This window comes from Delphinapterus leucas, chromosome 2, assembly GCF_059928025.1.
Source record: "Delphinapterus leucas isolate spDelLeu-1000000601 "Yukka" chromosome 2, BTC_Dleu_Yukka2, whole genome shotgun sequence".
In the NCBI taxonomy this organism is placed as follows: domain Eukaryota; kingdom Metazoa; phylum Chordata; class Mammalia; order Artiodactyla; family Monodontidae; genus Delphinapterus; species Delphinapterus leucas.
The window spans coordinates 139,158,655-139,181,776 of record NC_143130.1 but is presented as its reverse complement, the minus strand read 5'-3'; the positions used below and the strand labels follow the sequence as shown (position 1 = coordinate 139,181,776).

Genomic DNA, 23,122 nt, shown 5'->3' with positions numbered 1-23,122 from the left:
AATCTGGCCTACAGACTCTTCATACGGTCCACAAGCTATAAAAAAGTGTTTCTTACATATTTTAAAATTTTGTTTAAAAAAAAAAAAAGGAGGAGGAAGAGAATATGGAATATGTGACAGAGATTATATTTGGCCTTCAAAGCCTATATAAAATTTACTATCTGGCCCTTCACTGAGAAAATCTGCTGACTCCTAAACTATCAAAAATCCTTAATCTGCCTTAGTCTAATGTTTTGTCAGTATTGTTAACGGCCCCATGATCACCTCCTCAGAGCTCATACAGATTGTTTTCCATAGGACATCATTACAGGATGTCCTATGTGATTGGGGAAAACGCCACCAATCACTCTATTTTGTTGCATGCAGATCTAGCTGAATACTGTAAGAAGTCAATCTAGTGTACTGTCTTATGCTCAACATGCACAAGCCACCTTTCCAAAAGAGACATCATCCACATCTTTGTATGACTCCTAGTTCAGTGACCAGGTTCACCAGAAAAGATATCAGTGTGTGTTTAATTGCAAAAATGGCCACAAATTCTTCCCATCCCATATGCATGCTTCTTTGTATGTGACTGCAGATCTTTCCATAAGGAGATGGAGACTATTTCTCTATTCTTTGAGTCTGGGCTTGGAAATGACTTGCTTTGGCCAACAAGGCATTAACAACATGACCCAAGCAGAGGTTTGAAAACTGCTCGCACATTGGAGTTTGCCCTCTCTTGCTGCTCTTAGGAACCCTCAACCAATATCACGTGAATGAGCTCAGGCTAGCCTGCTAGATGATGGGCCCAGTTACCTCCGTTGCCCTGCCAACAGCCAGCAACCGCCAGATGTGTGAATGAGACCATCAACTATCAGCGGACTATAAATGCGTGTATAAGGCCAGACAACACCACGAGGAGCAGAGCAGAGCAAAGCTATCCCAGCTGATCCCAGCCAAATCGCTCCACAGAATCATGAATAAATAAATGGTCGTTTTAAGCCACCTAGTCTGGGGGTGGTTTGTTTTGCAGCAAATACTAAGTGATATAGATGCAAAAACGCTTTAAATTACTGAAAGGAGCCATTTCAGGTCCTCTTGACAACAGCTACAGAAGTCTACCCAGGGTGTAATATGTCATAATGAAAAGGAAATTCCAACTCAGACCAATGGACGTTCACTCCCGTGACAGACTGCAAGTTGAGGCTAACCAAAGAAGTCTCCAGAAGCAGATGGTTTCAAGGCACAAACAGGTTATGGGAGACCTTTCTGATCAAGCAGACAACTTCAGAAGTGCAAATTCCACCCAAGACAATGAAACAAAACTAGAACTTTATTATATCCAATCAAACCTACTGCCTTCCTTGTAAGATTGTTAATATGTCACTATGGACTACTGATTTCCTTCTCTGTGTTTTCTATGACTCTACTTTTCTTCATTTTCCCCTCCCTTTTCTGAAACAAAATATATTACTTCCTCACCTTGTTTCTAAGAATGTTTCCTCATCTACTAACCTGACCTCTTGCTGGGCCTGTTACCCATTTCCAACTCCAGGGGTCACTCAAATCATAGGAATACCTCTGCTTAACACTAGCAAACAGCCCGTCAAGAGTATGATCTGAACATCTCCTTTATACTTACAATGATTATCTCCCAACCCAGACATTCAGGCTGGTTGTTATAATTATATAGAATTACACACAGCCAATATTTTATCCAGAGAGAAAAATCAACCCAATCACCTTTTAAAATAATCCTGAGTGTCTATGGTACTTTCATAACCCATGCAAAGAGGAAATAAAAATACTTACCAAGCTTACCAAGAAATCCCATTAAACTATCCCCATGGTAGAAATACCTCCTCACTTGATACTTATTCCTAATGCAACATCTCGTGAAAAATAGAAAAGAAAAATATATCTTCATTCAGGAAAAGCAGGCTACAAAGTGTCGACTGAAATCCTTATCACTGTTTGTCATAATGATTCAGGGAAAAAGACATACACTTTCAACTATTTACATATAGATCATATCAATTGTGCAGCACCAGGCCTGTTCTTTATCTGTGACCTCTATGCATACCAAGAACTATTCCTGGGACTTCTTACCAGTTCCATCAAGATTTTAAATCCTGTTCAGTCTCACTATCTGGGTCTCTTCAGAGGTCTCAGAGAAGCGACCTCCCAGAAGTTTAGAGGAGTCTATTGATTTGCTTGAGGGTTTTTACCTAGGTTAGGGGTCCCTGAATTTAAGAGATGTGTCAGTAATTTATCCCTTACTTTGGTTGAAACTATTAAATGAGACCATTCACACTATAATAATCCAGCAAGAGAGGTTTGATTTGTTTGCTTTCCATCACATAGCTTTACAATATTTATTGGCCTCACCAGGGGGACATCTGCACTCTAGCTAATATTTCCGATTGTTTCTAGGTAAACACTTCAGTACAAGAAGAAATAATACCTTTAAAAAGTACAGACACAGGAACTTCCCTGGTGGTCCAGTGGTAAAGAATCCGCCTTCTAATGCAGGAGACACAGGTTCGATCCCTGGTCGGGGAACTAAGATCCCACATGGCCACGAGACAACTAAGCCTGCAGGCCACAACTAGAGAGCCCACGTGCCACAAAACTACAGATCCCATGTGCTCTGGAGCCTGTGCACCACAACTAGAGAGAAGTCCGCACACCACAATGAAGAGCTCGCACGCCGCCAACGAAAGATCCCGCATGCTGCAACAGAGATCCCGCATGCCGCAACTAAGACCCAACACAGCCAAAAATAAATAAAATTAATTAATTAATTTTTTAAAAAGTACAGACACAGGCTGATTACTCTCAAAGGTTTGACAGTCTGAGACTTGGAATCTATTCTCCTGGCATGGGCTAGGTCAAGTAAAAAACTGGCCTCCTGAAATTTTCTGAACTGTAATGATGGGATTTCTCATTATAATATTCATTTTTTCCAATGCATCTGTAAGAGAGTTTTTAAAACTGCTGTATAACTGATGTTAGGTGACCAAATGGTGATTCCATACTAGGAAGAGACAATTCCTTGGTCAACCTTCATTCTCCAGGAGAGGCAGATGCCAAAGGGAGAGAATGACGAGTCCTGAGATGGCTACCCAGCCTGGGCCATAAGTATCCACACCGCACTGTGTGCCCAATAGCCTTCAGAGTTAATTTTTGTTAAACAGATATATATATATGGATGTATAGTAGAAAAGAATATTTCAGTGGGTTTCTTCTTAGCAACATCACAGAAGTTCAAGTTACTCATCTATAAGGAAATGATGGCTTCAGGACATTTTTTAAAAGTTGTTACAAAAAATGTTTCAACTACAGAATTATTCTTGGATCGGGGGCAGTAATCCACCACAAACTAAGAAATGCTATTTTATTTATTTTTTAGAAAAATGTTGAGCTTTTAATAGAAAAACTAAAAAACTTTTAAATATATGTTTAATATTTTAAAAGAAAAATTAAGAGATCAGAAATATGCAAGTGATAAGAAATATACTGATGTAACCATCTTTTGAAAATAAAAACGTTTTTTCAAGATTCTATTAAAATGCACAAAAAGCAAATTTATTTTAGGATTTAAACCAACGAAACATTTAAAATACCTGTTACCCTGGCATGTAACCCAACAATAGTAACAGCCTTGATCTTGATAGAGTCTACTTATTAACAGCATATCTTTTAAATAGTTCATTCTGGAAGATGGAAATTATAAAATTAAAAATAAAATGAACATTTTAAAGCTTGTAACATCAAAATTACCATTTACTTTTTTTTTAAATTTTTTTTTAAACCATTTACTTTTACTTACATAATTTTACTCCAAGAAGTTTGAGGTGCTTGGCAGAATATATGAATATATACAGATGGAAACTTGGCCAGAAATAATCCTACAAACAAACAAAATACTGATGAAAAGATACTAAACTTTTTTTTTTAAGAAAAGCTCAAGTACATACAGAGTGGAATAAATCAAAGATTATACTTCTACCTTAAACTAGAAAAGGCAGGTTTTCTGATTAGGGTGAAAAAACTACCAACACCTTTAAATAAAAAATGCTTTTGCTAAAAAGCAGTTCTAAGAAGGAAGTTTATAGCGATATAAGATTACCTCAGGAAACAAGAAAAATATCAACCTAACCTTACACTAAAGGAACTAGAGAATGAACAACAAACAAAACTCAAAATTAGTAGAAAGAAAGAAATAATAAAGATCAGAGCAGAAATAAATGAAATAGAGGCTAAAAAACCCATAGAAAAGATCAATGAAACTAAAAGCTGTTTCTTTGAAAACATAAACAAAATTGCTAAATCTTTAGACAGACTCATCAAGAAGAAAAGGGAGAGGGCCCAAATCAATAAAATCAGAAATGAAAAAGAAGTTACAGCCAACACCACAGAAACACAAAGGACCATAAGAGACTACTACAAGCAACTATATACCAATAAAATGGACAACCTAGAAGAAATGAACAAATTCTTAGAAAAGTACAATCTCCCAAAACTGAACCAGGAAGAAACAGAAAATATGAACAGACCAATTACCAGTATTGAAATTGAATCACTAATTTAAAAACTCCCAACAAACAAAAGTCCAGGACAAGGTGGCTTCAAGGGTAATTTCTACCAAACATTTAGAAAAGAGTAAACACCTATCCTTCTGAAACAGTTCCAAATAATTATAGAGAAAGGAACACTTCTGAACTCATTCTATGAGACCACCAACACCCTGACATCAAAACCAGACAAAGATATCACAAAAAAAGAAAATTACAGGTCAATATCACTGATGAACTTGTCTGCAAAAATCCTCAACAAAATACTAGCAAACTGAATCCAACAATACATTAAAAGGATCATGTGCCATGATCAAATGGGATTTAATCCCAGGGATGCAAGTATTTTTCAGTATCTGCAAATCAATCAATGTGATACGTCAATTAACAAACTGAAGGATAAAAGCCATATGATCATCTCAATAGATGCAGAAAAAGCTTTTGATAAAATTCAACATCCATTTATGATAAAAACTCAAGAAAGTGGGCATAGAGGGAATATAACTCAACATAATAAAGGCCATATATGACAAACCCACAGTTAACATCATACTCAATGGTAAAAAGCTGAAAGCATTCCTTCTAAGATCAGGAACAAGACAAGAATGTTCACTCTTGTCATTTTCATTCAACATAGTTTTGGAAGTCCTAGCCACAGCAATCAGAGAAGAAAAAGAAATAAAAGAAATCCAAATTGGAAAGGAAGAAATAAAACTGTCACTGTTTGCAGATGACATGACATTATACATAGAAAATCCTAAAGATGCCACCAGAAAACTACATCGATGAATTTGGTAAAGTTTCCGGATACAAAATTAACATATAGAAATCTGTTGCATTCCTATACACTAACAACAAAATATCAGAAAGAGAAATTAAGGAAACAATCTCATTTACCATCACATCAAAAAGAATAAAATACCTAGTTCTTTTCTTTAGTTCTTCGCAGAACTAAAAGAAAAAAATTTTAATTTGTATGGAAACACAAAAGACCCCAAATAGCCAAAACAATCTTAAGAAAGAAGAATGGAGCTGGAGGAATCATACTCCTTGTCGTCAGACTATACTACAAAGCTGCAGTAATCAAAACAGTATGGTACTGGCACAAAAACAGACATATAAATCAATGGAACAGGAAAGAAAGCCTATGGTCAATTAATCTATGACAAAGGAAGCAAGAATATACAATGGAGAAAAGATAGTCTCTCCAATAAGTGGTGCTGAGGAAAACTGGACAGCTGCATGTAAATGAGTGAAATTAAAACATTCTCTAACACCATACACAAAAATAAACTCAAAATGGATTAAAGGCCTAAGTGTAAGACTGGATACTATAAAACTCCTAGCAGAAAACATAGGCAGAACATTCTTTGACACAAATTGCAGCAACATCTTTTTGAATCCATCTCCTAAAATAATGGAATAGAAACAAAAATAAACAAACGGGACCTAATTATACTTAAAAGACTTTGCACAGCAAAGTAAACCATAAACAAAACGAAAAGACAGCCTACAGAATGGGAGAAAATATTTGCAAACAATGCGACCAACAAGGGATTAATTTCCAAAATATACAAACAACTCATGCAGCTCAATATCAGAAAAACAAACAGGGCTTCCCTGGTGGCGCAGTGGTTGAGAGTCCGCCTGCCGATGCAGGAGACATGGGTTTGTGCCCCGGTCCAGGAAGATCCCACATGCCGCGGAACTGCTAGGCCCGTGTGAGCCATGGCCATTAAGCCTGCGCGTCCGGAGCCTGTGCTCCGCAACAGGAGAGGCCACAACAGTAAGAGGCCCACGTACCGCAAAAAACAAACAAACAAACAAAAAACAACCCAATCAAAAAATAGGCAGGAGACCTAAATAGACATTTCTCCAAAGAAGACATACAGATGGCCAACAGGCACATGAAAAAATGCTCAACATCGCTAATTACTAGAGAAATGCAAATCAAAACTACAATGAGGTATCATCTCACACCGGTCAGAATGGCCATCATCAAAATGTCTACAAACAATAAATGCTGGAGAGGGTGTGGAGAAAAGGGAAACATCCTACATTGTTAGTGGGAATGTAAATTGGTGCAGCCACTATGGAGAACAGCATGGAGGTTCCTTAAAAAACTAAAAATAGAGTTACCATGTGATCCAGCAATCCAACTCCCAGACATGTATCTGGAAAAGATGAAAACTCTAATTCGAAAGATACATGCATCCCAATGTTCACAGCAGCACTATTTACAGTAGCCAAGACAAGGAAGTAACCTAAATGTCCATCGACAGATGAATGGAAAAAGAAGGTGTGGTATATACAATGGAATATTAGCCATAAAAAGGATGAAATACTGACATCTGCAAAAACATGGATGGACCTAGAGATTATCATACTAAGTGAAGTAAGTCAGACAAAGACAAAATGATACCATTTATATGTGGAATCTAAAAAAAATGATACAAAATGAACTTATTTACAAAACAGAAATAGACTCAAAGACATAGAAAACAAACTTATGGTTACTAACAGGGAAAGTGAGTGGGGAAGGGACAAATTAGGAGTTTGGGATTAACAGATACACACTACTATATATAAAATAGATAAGCAACAAGGACCTACTGTATAGCACACAGAACTATATTCAATATCTTATAATAACCTATAATGGAAAATAATCTGAAAAAGAATATAAAGTATATATATAAACTATATATATAGTATAACTGAATCACTTTCGTCTACACTTGAAACTAACACAACTTTGCAAATCAACTATATTTCAATTAAAGAAAAAAGAAGCAGGTGGAATAAAAATATTTTAATCACAATAATTAAAATCATTTAAAATGCTTTTGCTAAAATTAAGAAACATCTTTCCCAAACAGAAAAAGTCCTGAAAACCAGAAACTGGGGCGGGGGGGTGGGTAATGTTTAAAACGAAGCAGCACTTAGAAACATTTCGGCAGCTTTCGTATATCAGAGACTTGTAAGTGAACATCAAAACCAAATTATGATCCACAGAACAGCATTTTTCTTCTTCTTGTTTAATGGGAACTATTACAAGCAGACATGGCTAAAAGGCCATAGCAAAGAAAAATAGGTTCTAAAGTGAAACCTAGAGCATTTCAGTAACCAAATATCTGAGTGAAGCTTGAGGAGCTGTGACATAAGAAGAAACATGTGTGGACACATTTCTGAGTTTCCACAGGTTCTTGAATCTTCTATCTTCAGTGAGAAAAAACACTCAGACTCTAAGTTTCCCCGACAATGGGTCCTACTAGAAGTTTAAGGAATTCTAAATTGCTCTTCAGTAATTCTCAACCTTGCGTGCACATTAAAATCATCTGGGAAGGTCTTTTTTCTTTTTTCATACCAATGCCTGGGTCCCACTCAGATCAATTAAATCAGAATCCCTGGATATGGAAACCAGGCATTTTTAAAGCTCCCAGAGGTTCTACTGTGCAGCCAGGGCTGAGACGCACCAGAAAAATGCTGAGAAAAGTCAAGGATGACTATAGTTACTGTGTTTGAATTTTAGTTGTCACAGAAAAAATTTTTCAGAGAGATAAATGTCTTTGTTAATGCTAGGCTGCCCTTCTTCTTATATGCTTACTGTCCAGTGTAGGATGCTTATTAAACCCCTCAAGATAATGACATCCACCATTAATTGAGCACTTATGTGGTGCCAGGCACCATGGTGGGTGCTACTCCCAACATAATTGATAATCCCCAGTATCCTGCAAACCAGGTATTAAACCCATTTACCCAGGCAGCTGTGAAGGAGGGGTTTATTTGCCCCATCATAGACCAAGGTGAAGAAACTGGAATTAGAACATACATGTGTCTGATTACAAAGCCATGTTTTATTTTCTTTTAATTTTATGTATTTACACTTTTAAAGTTAATCCAATCACATTTCAGAGGTTTATACACTATAAAGATTTATAAGGTGTACATGTAAGGTATATAAAAATCCACAGTAAATACAGTCATACCTAACTCCTGTCACTCAACCTCTCTATCACCTAGCCACTCAATCTCCCCCCTTGGAGACCAAGTTAGCTGTTTTTTGTCTATCCTTCCAAAGATATTTAATGGATACATAAGCAAGTATGTGTATGTAAGCATATGTGTATATACATGCCATATATTTGGATTCCTCCCACCTCATTTTAAATGATGGTAGCATAATTCATACACTATATCGCACATGGCCTTTTTCACTTTAACAATATATCTCAGATATGTGGTATATATATATAAAATGGAATATTACTCCACCATAAAAAAAAAGAAACACTGCCATTTGCAGTAACGTGGACAGACCTAGAGATTATTATGCTTAATGAAATAAGTGAGACAAGACAAATACTGTATGATACCACTTATATGTGTAATCTAAAAAATAATACAAATGAATGTATATATAAAAGAGAAACAGACTCACAGACATAGAAAACAAACTTGTGGTAACCAAAGGGGAGAGGGAAGGGAGGAGGGACAAATTAGGGGTTTGGGATTAACGGATACAAACTACTATATATAAAATAAATAAGCAACAAGGATTTACTGTATAGCACAGGGAATTATACCCAGTATCTTATAATAACCTATAATGGAATATAATCTGCAAAAATACTGAAATACTATCCTGCGGACCTGAAACTGACATAATATTGTAAATCAACTATACTTCAATTTTAAAAAATCAATGAAAAAAACCCCAATAGATCTCAGAGATAATTCTATATCAATACATAAACATTTTTAGATTCTTTTTTGTGCCACCTAGTATTCAGTTGTACTATCACTTTTTTAATCAGTTCCTTACTGAGAGATATTAGATTGCTTCCAATTATTTGCTCTTATAAAAAATTTGGAATGAATAACCTTGAGCAACTTAATTTCACAACTAAGTACAGATAATTATATCTGTAGAATAAATTTTTAGATGTCAAAAGTTATGCCCTTTCCACTATTCTACGCTGCCTCAGGATTCTAAGAAATAACACAGACTCATGATGATATCCATTTAAATTATTTTATTTTAAAATGTCACCTAAATACCCAAATTACACTTTTCATTTTAATAAAAAATTTAAAATTGTTTTTCTGAATATGTTGAAGGACCAAAATGGTCTGAGAGATAGTTTTATGCCAGAGAAAAATGACCTCAAAACCAGCAGCACAAATACTGTACTGGCTCTCACTTTACATTCAGAAGGTATCTGTTCCCGAGGACTCTGTGTCCCCCTGGACAGTGCTGATGCTCAGAGACTGAGAGCAGTCCTCCAGGTTCACTGAGGGTGGTGTCACGGACATCTTGGCAGGTGATGTCTGCGAAGTGAAGAGTGGAACTGCTTTACCACCTGTAAAAAGGAGAAACTCCTTCAGCTAAACAAGTGTACCTGAGTATTTACGTGCCTTAAACTTTCCTAAATAATACTGGGGATCAAAAAAGGATTGCATTTGCGATAATTTCTTTTCTCAAGGTGCTCAGAACTTGTCACAGAGGTAAAATACACCCTCCTTTCCACTTCCACCCCTGAACAATTAAGAAACAACATTTTAGAAGTATATGTTATGATCTGAATGTTTATGTCGCCCCAAAATTCATATGTTGAAATCCTAATGCCTAGTGTGGTGGTATTAAGAAGTGTGGCCTTTGGGAGGTGCTTAGGTCATGAGGATGGAGCCCTCATGAATGAGAGGAGTGCCTTTATGAAAGAGGCCCCAGAGAGTTTGCTAGCCCCTTCGACCATGCTAGTCCTTCGACCATGTGAGGACACAGGAATCAGGAAGAGGTACCTTGATCCTGGATGTCCAGCCTCCAGAACTGTGAGAAATAAATTTCTGTTGTTTAAAAGCCACTCAGTCTATAGCATTTTGTTATAGTAGCCTGAATAGACTAAGATGGTATACAAGTGCCCACAGCTGTGGTACAGATGATAAATGCTAGGTAAGACAAAGTCAGGGAGGCAGTTTGAAATGAAGAATTCATTAATATGTTTTAAAAAACCCAGAGTTGACTACATATATATATCTATCTGCATATACCCTAATTCACTCCTCTAAGCTTAAAAAGCACATTGCCTAAGAGCATAAAGAATGACAACTTGGTACTATTTAAGACCACAAAAATCCTCATTTCAAATTTTATGTACTTACCATATATATATAATAATAAGCATCTTAAAAGTAAATTATCCTAAATAATCTTAAAGACATCTCTGAGCCAAGAGTCATAGTAATTTTTCTAAAACTCCTTTATACTTTTAAAATAGTTGTCACAGTAATAAAGTGAAATTTTCCATCAAGTTTTTATAGGGACCACAGTAAAAGAAGTCAGTTTTGCAGATTCAATGATGACTCAGTCACAGCTGTTCAAGATGATCAAAATACTTGTAAAAGAAAAATTCCTTTCATATTAGGAAGTCTAACAAAGACTATTTTAATATACCATTCCTTTTTGTTACTTGTATCAATTTATTTTTAATAAAAGAGGAACGTGAAATAAGATTTCGTATAATTATAGCAGTACTACAAACTGTAATGCAACAGCATAATCCTTTAAGAAGAAAACAATTATTATATCGATTTAAATAGAACAAATATTTTAAATAGGAAAAGACTTGTTGAAATTTAGCTCTGACAGGATATGATAAAAACTAAAATTAAGAAACTTATTGTTTATAAACTTATGGTTTATTCAGTACTTGTAGTCTCTGTGTCTGGAATGATGCCAAACACATTTTAAATGCTGAAAAAATATATATTAAATAAACATTCAAGGGACTTCCCTGGTGGGGCAGCGGTTAAGAATCTGCCTGCCAATTCAGGGGACGTGGGTTCGAGCCCTGGTCCGGGAAGATCCCATGTGCCGTGGAGCAGCTAAGCCCGTGAGCCACAACTACTAAACCTGTGCTCTAGAGCCCGCAAGCCACAACTGCTGAAGCCGGCGCACCTAGAGCCCGTGCTCTGCAACAAGAGAAGCCACCGCACTGAGAAGCCCGCACACTGCAACAAAGAGTAGCCCCTGCTTGCTGCAACTAGAGAAAGCCTGAGCGCAGCAACAAAGACCCAACACAGCCAAAAATAAATTTAAAAAAGAAATAAATTTTAAAAAAAGAAACAATAAGAACTTCTTTTAAAAAATCTTCATAGGGGCTTCCTTGGTGGCGCAGTGGTTGAGAGTCCGCCTGCCGATGCAGGGGACACGGGTTCGTGCCCCGGTCCGGGAAGATCCCACATGCCGCAGAGCGGCTGGGCCCATGAGCCATGGCCGCTGAACCTGCGCGTCCAGAGCCTGTGCTCCGCAACGGGAGAGGCCACAACAGCGAGAGGCCCGCGTACCGCAAAAAAAAAAAAAAAATCTTCATAGGACATAAGCATTGTTTAAATATTCTGACATTTTACAAAGCTGTGATGCAGAATATACAAAATAACCAAGAGAAGTATCCAAGATCAGAGCTTACCTCGTCAATAAAGTAAAAACCAACACAGGATATAACTAAGGCTTGAGAGCAAAATTAATTTTCAACCTGTAAAATTAAATGTTATCTTCCCCCGATTAAGAAAAATTCTATTCCTTGCATTACTTACGTATCTGTCAAAAACTACACTGATGTCAGATATTCTTCTTTTCTTTGTTATCCAGTTTCACAAAACTGCTTTACATGTGCCTTTATTTTCTACTCTGCACATTAAATTACTGATTAAATTGTTCAGTGATGTAACAAGAGCTATAACTATTTTTTTATTTTGGACCTTGAAGAAGTTTCCAAGTCTCAAGGAACATATTAAATTCAATTATTGTAAAGTTATGCTATTTCTTATAGTTACTGCCTTAGATTTATACAGCAATTAAAATTTTGCAAAGATCTTTTGCCCATCATATTATCTCATCCTAACAGTAATTCTGGGAGGCAGACAAGGTAAAGGTAACTGAGGCACAGAGATGTCAGAGTGGGCTTTTCCGAAAGCATATGCTCACTAACTAAACATCTATAAAAGCCTACTGTATGTGTGGAGCTAAGATGGTGTTGAGAAGATGATACACAGGTGAAAAAGAAATAGTCCTCATCTTCAAGAAGCTTAAAACCTAGTAGTGGAGATAAACATGTAGAGGAATACTTGGTTTAAATTAGGTGGAAGTAGCAGGTGAGATAGGACTTAAAAGATGTGGAAGGCAATGAAGAAAAAGAGGACAACAAAATAAATGATGACAGAAATAAGAGAAGGACAAAGAAGGGTGAATAAAGAGAAAATAGAGGAACACAAAAGGGAAGTGTTAGATAAGTAGGAAGAGACCCAAGAATGAAGAGTCACACAAGGTAAGAGTCACACAAGGTTTTCAAAAGAGTCTAGTATAATTCACCTAATTTGTAATTGGTAGAGCTGAGACTACAACTCACTGCTTTTTGCCTGATACCAAATACCTTAATTATCCACATAAAAAATTAGTACTTTTAAAGGTTGTTGAGGGAAATTCCATTTTAGTAGTGGTATGTAATGGTAGGGGCAGCTAAGGAGAGGAGCAGTGATGAAGTTTCAAGCACAAGTCCCTTTATGATCAGTCAAGTCTGGGGTCCAAATGAGGTCTATTGTTCAGTCACCTGGGAATGGTCCCATCAAGACTGTCAGTGTGAGGTTTTCGTGTGGGAAGGAGTAAAAGAGGAAGGGGGAGGAACAGAGCATGGATTCCATAATCGGGCAGGGCTAGGCTCATCCATTTGTTAACTCAATAAATATTAACTGAGCACCTATGTGCCAGGCACTGTTCTAGACTCTGGAGATTTTGGCAGTGAAGAAAACAAAGGCTCTAATCTCACTGACATCATATCCCAGCTGGATGTGAAGGGCAAATGACAAACAAGTATGGAAACAAACATATATTATGTCAGGCGGTGATGAGTGCTATAATGAAAAATAGGTAAGGGGTACGAGGGAGAATGAGTGATAAGGAACTTTTGGAAAGTTACATAACTTCTCTAAACCCTCATTTCCTCATCTACAAAATAAAGGTAAGAGTACCTACCTCAGAGGGTTTTATGCGGATTAAATGGGATAATGCATATAAAGTGTTTTGAATAGTGTTGGCAAATCAAAAGCACTTAAAACAGATTAGCACTTACTTTTATGGAACTGGAAAGAAATTATCCTAAGAGGCAATGACCCTCAGAGTGGGCTGCAAAAGGCAGTCGACTTAGGAGAGAGGGATAAGAATGTGTCACTGAAATACACTAAGAAAAAAACCCCACAGCTTTAGAAGGCCTCCAAATAATTATGCTACTTTTAACTCTAGTAACTGAGGTTTTTTTGGTTGTTTTTTTTTTGTGGTACGCGGGCCTCTCACTGTTGTGGCCTCTCCCGTTGCGGAGCACAGGCTCCAGACGCGCAGGCTCAGCGGCCATGGCTCATGGGCCCAGCCGTGCCGCGGCATGTGGGATCTTCCCGGACCGGGGCACGAACCCGTGTCCCCTGCATCGGCAGGCGGACTCTCAACCACTGCGCCACCAGGGAAGCCCTAGTAACTGAGTTTTAATCAATGAGTTATATCAATAAAATGCATCACCTTATCTAAAGGTGTTTGTTAATGTACATTTTGGAAAGGTTTTTTGAAGCGCTCATTTACACAAGCTAAACAGTCACAGTTTTAGAGCTTTAAAAGAGAACTTTTTAGACTGGAAACGTTTTTCAAAAGCATCACTGTTAACAGGCAAAAAGAGTCACATTCATATGCAGTTATGGTCCTCACAGAGTTTAATTTGTTTTTAAAGAAAAGACATAATATCTTAATAAATCATCATTAAAGCAAACATAAATTTTCTACCTATATTAAATGTAGTTTGATGCTTTCAAAGTTTGACTTTTTAACTTTCCACAGTCATGTCATTACTCTATGATGTAATTGTTTCAACAGCTGTTTTCAGATTTGTTTTTAAAAAAGGGAGATTATTCCTTGATTCCGTGGGTAGGCAGTATGTCATTTAACCTGGCATGCATTTAAGCAGGAGATGTCACTGAGCGAGACCATGTATTTGAAGCATCCTAAGTCGTATCTGTAAAACTCTTTAGGCATTTGAAATTCAATTTTTTTGCTTTAAAAATATTTAAAATTCATAAAGAAATTTTGTTTTCTATTCTTTGATTGTAAGACTAAGGAACAGAAAATCTAAAACTAATTTATTCTAAGTCATAAAGTAATAATACAAGATTTTTTATGTCCATTTAAGAATTTGCCTGTGTATCACATGTGTATTTTTAAAAATACATATACAAAACTTTCTAAAAGCTTTTTAGGTTTAGATAATCCATTTCATCAGCAGGTTTTAGATTCTGACTCTAATCTTCAAACAGTTGGTAACCCATTATTATGTCTCTGTTATTTGCAAACTGAGAGGAATCCAAACAGAGTATTCTCTCCTAAAACAACAGGAGGCAAGCAGAGAAAAGAAGTAAAAAATTCCTCAGTAAGTTCACAGAAGAATGCAGCACCGCACACTCCTCACTCAGATTCAGTAACTGCACATGGTATAAGCCACATAAACTTATGGGATTCTTCTATGAGTTGACGAATAGATAGTATAGTGACTTTAAATTGCCTGGATTTGGGTATTTCTACATGCAGATCAAGATGAGTTTCTTATACACTGCACATTTAAAAATAAAATTAAAAAGGAAACAAAGGTAATAATCTTTAATCAAGTACCCGAAGGATCTGAATCCAGAGTCCATGGATGGGTGACCCAGGATCTATTTGTGAATACCCTGAAACCATATGCAAATTATTTTCATATAAGTACAGTTTGGAAGGGAGGCAGGTAGTCATAGCTATCAATGTCTCTAAGGGGTCTGCGGACCCTAAATACTCAAGAATATGAATTACACTCTCTGAGTTGTTTTCCCAGCCGTAGTGGTGAAATACAGGGGTTCCTCTCCTGTTAACTGCAGATGCCTTATTCTCTGAAGGCAATGCTACTGCAGCACTTAGGAGACTGCACTGTAATTATTTATGTGTCTGTCACTTCCACTGGACAATATATTCCTTAACAGCATGTACTGCAACTTACACTCATTGTCTTCCACGTGACTAGTACAGAAGGTACACACTAAGTATCTGTGACCTTATCTCTTGTATTACTGTTATTTGCTTGTGGGTCTGTTGCTCCTGTTAAATGTGCCCCATGAGGACAACAACTTTGTCTTGTTTACGTCTGCATTCTACAAAGTTGTAGCATAATGCTAGGTATACACTGGGCCTTAAAATGATTGCTGAACCAAACTGATTTGTTTCTACCTAGAGAGTCTGTGGTTCTTTACGGCTACCAGCTTGCTTAGACTCATCCAGTCTTTAAAATCAACCCTGAGTTCCAGCAAAACAGCTCTTCCCAGATGTCTATGAAAATGTTACAGTATTTCAGCTGTGTTTTACTGAGTTCTTGAAGCATTTTTTCCTGTCCACCGTGGGTTCATCTACTCTTGCTTAAATTCCTTGTTTAAGCAGCTGCTAAACTATCCTGCTGTATTCAATTCTCCTCACATACTTAACCCAGCCCTACAGATTTTGCAACATCATAGCTTCAGTGCTTGAGAACAAATACTACAAGCCTTGATGAAGAAGATGCCTGGTCATTTGATGTTAAGTATATAGTATGTAAAACGAGATTTGCCTCCGCTTTACAGAATTAGTCAGTATTAAACATTTCTTTCCTTACTTTCATGTTTAAAAGAGTGATTTAAAATGTTACTAGAGTCTCATCCCAAAATGTGTTTTAGAAATAAACACCCTATTACATTTTTTAAGTTTACTATTGCTTCTGTTTTTTAAGTGAGTTGACAAATGCTTATTTTAAAATTTATAATTTAAGATAAAAATACAGCAGTTCCTATAGGAAGAATAAATGTATTGGCACCTGTAAAAACAAGTCCAAATCTTTTTTTCTCCAAAAAGCAATAGTTAACGTGAAAGATTTGTTTCTTCTTATGCCAGGTTCCAGCTGCTTCACTTTGTTTAAAACTGACTTCAAAGTTTAAACAGTGTCCTGTCCCAACAAATAACCTCCCCCAGATGGAATTATCTCGAGTACTAGCCTCAGTGCTCTGAATACCACACCTGCAGCCTTTTAATTCAACATTTTATAAACTTTCCAAAAGGAAATGATAGATTTTTTTTGTCTCCTGACTTTTGGAGAGTTGAGTTTAGTGCATGAAGGGAGTTCTATACCTGGGGTAAGTTTATAGATATTTTAAAAGAATAAAAAATTGGAATTATTTTCTCTACTGTGTTGATTATTATGAGAGAAAGAAAGAAGGAAATGAAAAAAATCTGAAACTTTTAAAGTAAAAAATCTTACCTGTAAATACGGATGCTAGGTACAGATTGGGTTCAATTTGTGTCCGATCCATATCACCTGGTGAAGCTACAGTTAAAAAATTTTTTTCATAAGAAAATCAGTTAAGCATAGAAATAATCATGATTCATTCCTGCTATTAAAAAAAAACAAAACCCACAAACCAAATGCACTCCCACAGTTACTTTCATAAAATCAGGCAAACAGAAGCCTGACGTTGTGGCCTTAATATAAAGAAGGAAGTTAAACAGCTGAATTTTAATGACTGCCAACAGAATAATACTTTACCTAATAGATTATTATCTTTATGCATCGAAGATTAGGAAAAGGGGGAAACCAAGGATCATGAAAGAATTTGCATAATTATTTGTATTTAGTAAGAGAAACTCATGGCTTTCTTCCAAGGCTAAAAGTTTTCACAGATTCTCTTACTTAAGGATTTAATCATTATAAAAAGAAGTTTAGAATTTCCCTTCTCCCTAGGCCAGCCTGGGGCATATTGCCCAACACAATCCATGTGAAAAAACCAGTAAAGTTGTCAGGGAGCACAGAAGAACACTACCCTGTTAAACCAAAGCCAAATTTTAATATTAAAATGAAATAGGCTGGGGAAAAACTCTTTTTATAGCTAGAGAATTATAAAGCCGAGAAAATTAAATAACCGAAGAGAGAAACCTGTGGTACATATAGTTCTCAGGCCAAAAAGATACCCTGGGTGCCTAAGGCATATGCCCCAGTTGATGGCATGCTGTTAACCTCTGCTCTGAAATATAGTCAGTTACTGTTAATAACCACTGTTATTCAGAATGATTCAGAAAAAATTTACAGTATGGTATAATCAGTATTTTCTGATTTTCTCTAAGATAAAAATCAGTCATCTCTCAAGCTTCCTTTATTTCACGAAAATTTCAGGTGGATTTAAAAGAAGATAATTAAATGAAAGTGATTTTAAGCATTACATAGTTCACTAAGCCAAGCAATATATTCCCACTGGTGACAAACATTCATGTTAAACTACTGTAGTTACGCTGTAGGAAACACATATTTAAATGTTAAAAAATTAAATGCATAACAGTTTGTACCTCTTAATCCCCTACACCTATATTGCCCCTCCCCTCTCCCCAATGGTAACCACTAGTTTGTTCTCTGTATCTGTGAGTCTGTTTCGTTATATTCACAAGTTCGTTGTATTTTTTAGATTCCACATATAAGTCATATGATGCAGTATTTGCCTTTCTCTGTCTGACTTATTTCACTTAGCATAATACCCTCCAAGTCCATCCATGTGGTTGCAAATGGCAAAATTTCATTCTTTTTTATGGCTGAGTAGTATTCCACTGTGTGTGTGTGTGTGTGTGTGTGTGTGTGTGTACACACCACATCTTTTTTATCCATTCATCTGCTGAGGTACAAACTACTACGTATAAAATAAGCTACAATGGTATATTTTACAACACAAGAATTATAGCCAATATTTTATAATAACTATAAATACATTATTACCTTTAAAAATTGTAAATCACTATATTGTACACCTGTAACATATAATATTGTACGTCAACTATACTTCAATAAAAAACTTAAAGGCAATACAGATCAATGAAGAAAAATTAAAGCTTAAAAAGTATAGTTTTAGAAGAAAATATAATTTTATAAGGGTAAATTTGTAGGCAAATACAAATTACTTATACACCGATAATCTGAAAATTGGCCCAAATTGAGCATCTGACTTTGATAGTTTCTAAAAAAAAAAATCTTTAAATACAGTTTTTAAATCTTTAAAAGCATTAAAAGTGCTTACTATGATGTTACTATTAGACACTATCTACATTCACTTCCCCCTCTGCCTTTAAGTTTCTGAGCGTTAGCAGTGAGAGAAGTTACTGCTAGGCACCTTTCAGATTCTATATAGCACCTATAGTACAAACATGGAAGCAGAGGTATCAGTACCACCGCAGAGGCCCCCTCCACTGAAGAACCATTTGTTTGTAGCAAGTAAATTAAACGGCAGTCTTTGAGGTGGTTGCCTGGAAGCCCAGAATTCAAACTAATCTATTGTATTATAGTAAGAAATAAGCAACAGCATCCCTTTCAGACTAAACAAAACTGGGTGGAAACTAAGAAAAAGAAAAAGAAAACCTACCTTAGGTCTAGCTAGGGTTCAATTAAAAAAATTTTTACAAATACCTTTGATGTGTTTATTATACTAGGTGCTGTGAAGGCCACAAAGAGTAAGACATTTTGTCTCAATCCTCTTTAACTGGAGGACTTCCCTGGTGGCACAGTGGTTAAGAATCCACCTGCCAATGCAGGGGACACGAGTTCAATCCCGGATCCGGGAAGATCCCACATGCCATGGAGCAACTAAGCCCGTGCACCACGACTACTGAGCCTGCGCTCTAGAGCCCGCAAGCCACAACTACTAAGCCCATGCACAGCAACTACTGAAGTTCACATGCTCTAGGGCCCGTGTGCCGCAACTACTGAGCCTGAGTGCTGCAACTACTGAATCCCGTGCACCTAGAGCCTGTGTTCTGCAACAAGAGAAGCCACTGCAATGAGAAGCCTGCACACCCCAACAAAGAGTAGCTCCCGCTCACCACAACTAGAGAAAGTGTGTGTGCAGCAACGAAGACCCAACACAGCCAAAAAAAATAAAAATAAAAAATTAATAAAGAAGGTGCTAAATAGTGTACCCGGATACTTTGGAAAAAAGAGCTGTGATACCTTTTTTAAACCAGTGATTTTCAACAGAGGGTTGGGGTAGGAGAAGTGAAAGTCTGAATCACTTCTGGGGCTTTCTCAAACCAACAAGGGCTCCCTTCTATTCTGACAGGCTCACACTCCAAAGGGGATGTATCCCCCAAAGGGAGTTGCTGCTACAATGGAACATTCTTCTAAATTCATAATAACTAAATGGGAATTTTATACACTCCATTTTTTTTCAATAAAAAATGGAGAATGTTTTCTCTAATATTCAGATCCTTTGCTTAATAAAAACATTTTCTTGAAACTTTCAAAAGCAGCTTATTTTTGCTTTATTAAAAAATGAATTTTAACTAAAAAAAATAACAACTATTTCATTAGTCCAAACCAAGTAAATGTTAGTCATCTCTTTACAGCCAACAAAAAGCTAAATTATTAGTAAAATTGTCTAAATTAAAATAACATACAAAATCTGTTATTTTTTTAAAGGGATGTCTCCAATAAGCCACTTCATAGGCTGAAGTAAAATTACTGCAATGCCAGATTTCCTTAAAGGACAAGCAAATAAATGGTTCCCTCCATTATCTTTCTTCATTTTCCCTAAGATGCCTACTTCAGTTCTTTGTATATAGTTGTTCAAGAAATATCCAGCTGACCAATGTTTCTGAAAACTTTATATGGAATGGATATAATACTCTATGATCTTTTATAGATCATTTTCTAGAAAAAATTGCTTTTTTTCTGTTCATTCTATACTGTGGTATGCAAGATAAAAAATTTTTTTGGCAAGTAAATAACAACCAGACACTCTTATTAGAGAGACAGCTGTAAGCTTCGAGGCTAAAAGCACAGACTTAGAAGCTAAGCTACCTGAATGCAAATCACAGTGCCAACCACTGTGAGACCTGGGAGAAATACCACACTCCGTGAAGTATCACCACTTTGTGCTTCTATTTCCTCTTCTAGCTCATAGGTTTCTTATGATCATTAACCGGAACGATATATATAAATAACTTAGAGCAGTGCCTACAGAAGCACTCAATAAATGGTAGTTGTATTATTATTTAACCTATGATTATTTTCTAACTTTTCCCAGTTGACAAAAAATTGATCTCATTAAGGCAATCTTTTCAAAATATATTTTGACAGGGAGACTTTTGGTTTAAGATCACATATTACAGCAGTAGAACTATAAGGGATCTCAGAGATGATCTTATCCTTACTTATAAGGAAATCATGATTCAGGAAGGTTCACTGACAAGAAATCAATGTCACAAATTAGTAGTAGGAACTAAAAACCCATAGTAAACAGTTCTTTCCCCACCACCCAACATTTTCATACTCTTCTACCAAGATGTATCTTCAGATATTGAGACCTGTAAGAATAATCAGAAATTATCTGTTCTACTTTTAAAAAATTGTCAATGAAGGAAATATATAGTATGTTGAAGAACATAGCCTTTGATTTCAGAATTGGACTTGGTTTGACTCCTAGCTCTATCATTTATTAGCTGTGTAACCTTGGGCAAAATATGTAACCTCTCTGAGTCTCAGGTTCCTCAAATATGAAATGAGACGACTATTACTTACCTAATTGGACTGATTAAGGATCTTAGCAGAGAGCATCACATAAAGGAAGTAAACATAGATAGCAGCTACTACATATTGTCATTGCTGTTATTATAACCATAAACAAAACTCTCCTGTACCAAAACTGGGGGAGAATCTTTATCTCTACAATGATTTCTCCTAATGGTTAAAAAAAAAAAAAAAAGGCCACCATGTCAATATCAGACTTGACTATTCTCATTTTTTCCTGTAGCTGCCTCATAATTGTCACTTGCTGGCGATAGGGTTTACTGGAAGTGTGAATACTGTGCTCTGCAGGTGAGGATTAAGGTAGCAAACACAACTTACACCATGGCCAATGTGCTTTGAAAACTGCTTATCAAGTTTGTTGGTTCTTACACTTCCTCACCCTGCTGTTCAAAATTGAGCAAACATAATACTCATTGGTATTTAAGTGAAAGAATGAGAAGAGAAAATTTCTAAATATTTTATCTATAAATTTCTATTAACATTTCTGTGGAAATTCTGAGTGGATAATATTGACTAAAAATTGAGTCATAAATTACCTATGAATATAATTTATCCTTTTACCTTTATCACAAAAGACAAATGTGTTAACCTTTATTTAAATGTTTAAAAGTACAACAAAATAAAAACAAATGATCTTAGATTTGGAAATAGAATCCAAGGCTGGGAAAGCAGGGATACTGCTGAAAAAGCTTTAAATGAGGGCACACCAACGGTACCGGGATTGTACCACTTGTACACTATGCTTCTTCCAAACACTCACCATATTTCAGTACTTTAACTTATTTTAAATGGTCATTCAAAATCTTGTAGCTATATGGTGCCAATTTGAAAGTAATCATGTTGTATTTCAAAAAGTGGTATTTAAAAGGATAGGAATCTGGGCTTTATGTTCTACTCTTGTATTTAAAAAATTTTTATTTTTGGTTGAAAATTTACCGTCTGCTCTGTAATACTATCTTTAGTAAGAATCACTAGTATAGCAATACTTAAATCTGTAAATCATTATATTATTGTTTTAAACAAATTCTTTACGTATTTAAGAAAACCATATAGTACTACAGGACTGTTAACTGCAAAACAAGGATATAAAGATGAAGGCCTCCAAAACATGAATTTTTTTAACCCCCAAAACAAGAGTTTTTAAATAAGTGACATCCAGAATTTGAAACAAATCTAATAAGGAGAAATCTAAAATTAGTAACATTCAGAATAGCTGGTGCTTTTATACTAATTTGAGTTCACTGAAGGAACAAAAAAGGGAATATTATTAAAGTAGTTAAATATATATAGAAGAAGTTAACACTTTTGAAACAAATAAGTTACTCATTGGCTGCATATCTAATAGGTATACAACTCTTGTCAATAATAGGATTTTCAGAAATAGTATCTTGGCAGCATAAAAGCTTATATTCAAATGCCAGGAAACTGATTGGTAATTCAGAAAATAGATGACCCACCTAACCTGAATGCAGACATGATTTATTTGAATAACGTACACTCAATTATTAAGGCTCATTAAAAACCATTTAAGTGCTTGAATGTATTGCTGTGTAGTGTAATGACAAAGAGAGTTCCTGCCTTTCAGGGGCAGGAATGTCTAGAGAGACATTCCAGCATTAAAATGTGGTTGAGAACGGAGAGACGATGTTTTAGTAGACAACTTTATCTACAGGGTGCTTCCTGTTGGTTGAACAGCCTATGACACAGCTACCAAAACAAATTCCTCTCAGATAATCCTTTATAAAAACATGCCATAATGGTTTGAAAACTAAAAGAATCTTAAAAATTACAATAGGTTTGCCTTGTGAAAGAAGCCATACATTCTGTATGATTTCATTTATCTAAAGTACAAAAACAAGAGAACTAATCTATGCTGCTAAAAGTGAGAATAGTGGTTATCGTTTCGGAGGT

General features: G+C 36.0%; 1 protein-coding gene across 7 annotated transcripts in view; it reads right to left on the bottom strand.

The window, feature by feature from the left end:
• Positions 1-964: 964 nt before the first annotated feature.
• Positions 965-23,122, bottom strand: part of KIAA0586 (KIAA0586 ortholog) — a 114,726-nt gene continuing 92,568 nt past the window's right edge. For 4 of the 7 annotated variants that reach the window (XM_089907753.1, XM_089907754.1, XM_089907752.1 and 1 more), the window contains 2 exons: positions 16,910-16,975; positions 3,903-9,922 (listed from right to left, as the gene is read on the bottom strand). In XM_089907753.1, the coding sequence (XP_089763879.1) occupies positions 9,771-9,922; positions 16,910-16,975 (218 nt within the window). In that variant the 3' untranslated portion in view covers positions 3,903-9,770. The other 3 variants (XM_089907756.1, XM_089907755.1, XM_022570463.3) reach the window with 2 other exon arrangements.